Below are 6,000 nucleotides of genomic sequence, written 5' to 3'. Positions count from 1 at the left end.
TCGTCCTGCTCAGTTTTAAATCTCTGCACAGCTTGGCTCCCCCGTATCTCTGTAACCGGCTCCCCCCTCCACCCGATCCTCCGATCTAGTCTTCTCGTTGTCCCTCGGCATCGCCTCGCTTCAGTGGGCGGAAGATCATTCAGTGTTATTGCACCCTGAAAGGGTTAGTTCACCCAAAAATGAAAATTCTGTCAGTAATCACTCACCCTCATGTTGTTCCAACCCCGTAAGACTTTTGTTCATCTTCGGAACACAAATTAAGATATTTTTGATTAAATCTGAGAGCTGGATCACTCCTCCATAGGCTTCTATGGGATCGAAACTTGCCGGCCCAGAAAAGTTATTAAAGACATTGTTAATGGGTTGTACGTCACCACGCAGGCTCACTATTGGTTGACGCTGGTCATGTGTGTGATGCGTGTGACGTACAACCCAGAAGCGCTGCGCTGTTACACTACGTGAACTCACTCAGAGAAACACAGAAGAAAATCAATAGTTGAATAAAGTCGTTATTTTTGTTGTTGTTTTTTGCACGCAAAAAGTATTTTCGTCGCTTGATAAACTTAAGGTTGAGCCACTGTAGTCACTTGGACTATTTTAACGATGTCTTTACTAACTTTCTGGGCCAGCAAGTTTCGATCCCATAGAAGCCTATGGAGGAGTGAGACAGCTCTCAGATTTCATCAAAAATATCTTAATTTGTGTTTTGAAGATGAACGAAAGTCTTACGGGGTTGGAACAACATGAGGGCGAGTAATTACTGACAGAATTTTCATTTTTGGGTGAACTAACCCTTTAATACTATTTCTGAATTTAAAACTATGCTCAAAACTCTCTTTTTTGTGAATGTCATCATTCTTAACTTGTGTTACATGTCGTTGTGTCTGACTGTATTCTGCTGTATGCTGCCCCATCTACACAGTTCTCCTTTACTGTACTTTCACTCTCGTCTACCTACTGTTGTTTTGTTTGTTATCATTGTCCATTGCCATTATTGTTGCTTGTTCATTGTAAAGCGTCCTTGAGCCCTGGAAATGCGCTATATAAATAAAACGTATTATTATTATTATTATTCATCAAAGGATTCTAAAAAAAATGTATCATGGTTTTTACAATAATATGAAGCAGCATAACTGTTGATAATAATCATAAATGTTTCTTGAGCATCAAATCATCACATCAGAATGATTTCTGAAGGAACATGTGACACTGAAGACTGGAGTAATGATGCTGAAAATTCAGCTTTGATCACAGGAATAAATTACAATTTACTATATATTCACATAGAAATTTCACACTAATTTCAAATTGTAATAATATTTCACAGTTTTACTGTATTTTTCATCAAATAAATGCAGTGAGCAGTGATTTTTGCTAAATCACTTTTCAAAATTATTGATAAAAAAGAATCTTACCAGCCCAAAACGATTTGACATCAAAAGTAAATAACTAATTATTATTTAATTCATATAATTATTATTTTTTTATATGATAATTTTATATGTATATATCTCTGACATTTTGTCAGTTCTATAACATCACCGTGTCCAAACTGTTCTGTTTAGATATGACACAGTTTTGCATGCTAAGAACTGATTCTTATGCCAGTTCTTCTCAGTGGTTATTTTACCCACTCGGCAGAGTTCACTGGACTGGCTCAACATCGGCATTATAGCACTGAAGTGGAAAAATCCCTGACCTGCAAGGTTAGGCAATATTATTCATGTTAGCATGAGGAAAAAAAAAAAATCTCATTCCATAATTGAAGAGTTTAAAATGCCAATGCAATTCACTGATTTAAGCTTATAAGACATGTAGTGCATGCAAATTACTCAGCATTAAAGTTACCACCTTATGGAATTTAGTAAATATTCATATGCATCCTGAGTATTGACTGACTATAGGAATAGGGTATATGGAAGACCCATGCATGTCTTTTTAGTGACCCAAAAAATAAAAATAAATGCCTGGCTGGTTTGCTTATAGCTTTAAAAGAGATGTGTCATGGTGTTCAGCACCACGGACAGCGACCGCATCCCACACACAAACACGGATGATGAGATTCAACATCTGCAATTCCCGAGTGCAAAGATGAGATATTGAGAACCAAAGCTAAATATGTAAATGTTGATTTGAATTAAAACATACTGTGATGGATTAATGCAAAATTAATGAGAAATCGTATCGAGAGTAATGAGAACGAGGAAAAATCCCTCAAAAAGTCCCATACCATTTCAGCACTGAGAGTTTAAGGGAAGGTAAACTTAACTGTCTTAACTGTCATGGAAATAATTTTACTGATCCTATTTTTTAATGCAAAATGCGTGAGATTCGCCCATGTTTTGTTGCCATATGCTGCTGAAGAATCATTGCACGTGTCTCAGATTTCTATTTACACCCTTATCTTTTTAACAGCAACACCCTCCAGCTGCACAGTATAAATAACTCTGTAAGCAATAAGCAAGCGTGGCATTCTGGAGCCTGCGCCGTACGAGTCCAAAGGGAGAAAGGAAGGACAAATTGTTCATTTATTTGTGAAAATCAAGAACACAAGCATGGCAGACCTACTGGTAAGACGGAGAGGGGAGAGACTGGACTCATTACACGCGCTAAACCCGTTTAAAGCATCTCTGTCTAGACCCACGCTTGCTGCCGTGTTGTTTGTCAAATTCAATTTGAAGAAATCAGAAGACTGCTTGGCTCAGAGGTCAAGGCAATTTCGACGACAGTGATTCTCATATATCCACTGGGGGAGTGTGTGAAAAAGCCCCTATTAGCCATTAAGAGTGTGTCGTTCTCTTTACCACGTGTTTGCAGCTCTCGTTCGGTCTCCTGCCCAACACACGCGGTCTGTTCTGGACTGTCAGCAAGTTCTGCATGCAGTAAATTAAATATGTGAGTCCTCAGTCTCGTGGGTGTTAAGTTGCATGAACACACCACCATTAAAAATATGGCGTTGTGCAAAGCAGTCACAGTATGTTAAGACTTTTAAAACTATTTAACTTCAAAACAGGGAGATTTCTCTTCAGGTGTACTGTTGGTATGATTAAGGAAACGGAAGTTGTTTTCGTCTTTTTGTTTTCGTCTTTTCTTCCCTATTGTTACGTATATCTGAGACAAGAGCAAATGGGCGGGGCTTGATTTTGTCTGTGGGAATTGATTGGATGGTTGTGGTTTGCTATTGGCTGATCTCATGTGATTGACAGGTTGCCCCGCCCTCGTCATCAGAGAAGAGAAGAGATGCTGCAAGAGGAACTTATTCTGATTCAAGATTACCAGGAACATGAATTTAAAATAATAATATTCCTTAAAAAAAAAAAAGAATATACAATTTATATTTAATAGAGTCTAGAAGGGACAAAGGTTCATGATTTCAGATGAATCAAAAAAAAAACAAAAAAAAAAAAAAAAAAAAAAAACTAAACCGTTATTCTGATTCAAGATTACGTAGCACATAAAAATAAATAAAACAAGATGTGCACACACACACACACACACACACGCAGCGGGACATCAGAGGCAGTCTCTTCAGGAGGTGCTCTCATAGGGACACGTGTGTGTGTTGACCAGTCAGGCGCTGTGTGTACTGACATGCAGGAGCTCCAGGTGTCTCTTCAGCTCATCTCTCGTTTCAAAAGAGAAGTTTATCCTCACGAGATCTGCTCTTAAGTTTTGGAAACTTTTGCTGCCGTGAAGCTTTTGTTCGGCTGCAGTACAAGAGACTTTCAGAGATGCAGAAGTCCCTTTAGTCCATCACAGTGATATCTTTGAATGCATACAGTTTATACCACTGTAGAAAGTCTTTTAATGGGCTTTCCTGTAATATTTACACATTACCACTATAATAATAGTATATGCACAGAAAAAAAAAGAAAAAAAAAAGTGACATCTAAATTAGCTGGTTTTATTCCACTCTAAATATTACAATAATACTTTATACCAAAACAAAACTGATTTATATACTGATAAAATGCGATATGAAATGTGATACAATAGCTATTATAATAGTTATAATTACTCCAATACAATATGAACATGCATTTTAAGCGTTTCTTATGCTAAAATAATAATAATAATAATAATAATAATAATAATAATAATAGAAAACATAATAATACATATCAATGAAATTTAATAAAAATAATAAGCTAATAAACTTTTTTCTTATACTATATAATGATGCAAAATGCATATTAATGTACTTGATACTTTTATTTCATTTGCATGTGATGGTTTATTTTGTATGTGTTGATTTATAGGGCGGTGTTTTTTTTATTTTTGCATACATTGTTTTGATTTTGTGTGTGTGCGCGCGCGCGTGTTTGTGTGTGTGTGTGTGTGTGTGTGCATGTTTCATTGCTGTGATGCTATTGCTTTCTTATGCTAAAATAATAATAGAAAACATAATAATAAATATCAATAAAACCTAATGCAAATAATAAACATAATAACAACTTATAATAACCTAATTAACTTTTTTTCTAATACTATATATTGATGCAAAAAAAACATATAAATGTGCTTGATATTATTATTTGATTTAATGTGTATAATGTGATGGTTTATTTTGTATGTGTTCATTTATAGGATGTTGGTTTTTGATTTAATGCGTACATTGTTTAGGTAATTTTTTTATTTTTATTTTTTTTTGCATGTTTCACTGCGTGTGATGCTAATGTTTCCTGTAGCTATTATGAATGTGTGTGATGTGTGAGGTCTCCTCAGTGCTGCCGCCTGCCGGTCTCTCTCAGCACTGCCGCTCCTGCTATAAACCACCAGCGCTTTACGCGAGACGCTCAATCCACGCGCAGCGGCACCGCGAACGGAATGACACCGAGACACGCGCGTCTCCTCCTCCTGCTGCTGCTGGAGCTCTGTGTGAGCCTGAGCCGGACCCGGGCCGGGGGCAAGCCGGACGAGGACCGGGACAAGAGAAGCGAGCTGGCGGAGAGCCCGTGCGAGGTGAAGACCGTGACCGTGTCCACGCTGCCTGTTCTCCGGGAGAATGAGTTCAGCTTCACCGGCGCGGGCTCCGGGAGTCTCTCCGGAGGGGAGTCCAGGCTCCTGCTGTTCGTCAGGACTGACCTGCCGGGTCGCATCGCGGTTCTGGATGATCTGGACAACACGGCTCTGCCCTACTTCACCTTAGGTGAGCTCTGCCCGTCAGTCTCATACACTATAGCGCTGCGCTGAGAGATGACAGATGAGTGTTTGTGCATGTTCTTATGCATGTGGAAACGAGAAATAGGATGCGTGTTTAGTGTAAGAGCCAGCTTTCATCCTGAGAAAATGAGACGAATGGCCATTGCAGGGCAAATTAATGTGCTCAGCGTTTCTGTGCAGCACCTGAACACTCGTGTTGTGTTTGGGATCTGAGAGGGTGACACTTTACAATAAGGTTCATTAGTTAATGTATTAACTAACATGAACTAACAATGAGCAATATACATTTGTTACTTTATTTATTAATCTTTGTTAACATTAGTTTATAAAAATACAGCTGTTCATTGTTCATGTTAGTTCACAGTGCATTAACTAATGCTAACAAGATTTTAATAAAGTATTAGTAAATGTTGAAATTAACATTAACAAAGATTAATAAATGCTGTATATGTGCAGTTATTATTAGTCCATGCTAACTAATGTTATCTAACAAACCTTATTGTAAAGTGTTACTGATATCTCACACACTACTGAAGTATCAGGTTGACTTTTCCTAGTTGCATGGAAACTGATTATGTGTTCTCGCATTAGAAATCCTCCATGCAAAATATGATTCCTGTTTGATGTCTGAGAGAGATTAGGTATAGATGTGGTTAATCTTATTTTCTGACTGAGAATCTGAAGAAGCATGAATATGCCACCAATTGCCAATATTTCTCTACAGTGTGTTTTGCATGGAGTCAGATGAGATATTACAGGAGGAAAGTGAGATTTCTGAAAAGTACATGTTAATTTGCAAAACCACAGATGTCTACAGCTTTAACACTGTCTTGGTCA

The 6,000-nt window shown here is 37.7% G+C and overlaps 1 protein-coding gene across 1 annotated transcript in view; it reads left to right on the top strand.

The window, feature by feature from the left end:
- Positions 1 to 4,802: 4,802 nt before the first annotated feature.
- The window catches only part of astn2 (astrotactin 2), a 445,829-nt gene continuing 444,631 nt past the window's right edge, over positions 4,803 to 6,000 (top strand). Inside the window, exon 1 of the mRNA XM_084114345.1 lies at positions 4,803 to 5,149. Within this exon, the coding sequence (XP_083970471.1) occupies positions 4,828 to 5,149 (322 nt within the window). The 5' untranslated portion in view covers positions 4,803 to 4,827. The remainder of the gene's footprint in view (positions 5,150 to 6,000) is intronic.

The sequence above is a fragment of the Abramis brama genome (assembly GCF_963993115.1).
Source record: "Abramis brama genome assembly, chromosome: 5".
NCBI classification, from domain to species: Eukaryota; Metazoa; Chordata; class Actinopteri; order Cypriniformes; family Leuciscidae; genus Abramis; species Abramis brama.
Note: the sequence above shows the minus strand (reverse complement) of the source record. Positions and strands in the feature narration are given on the sequence as shown.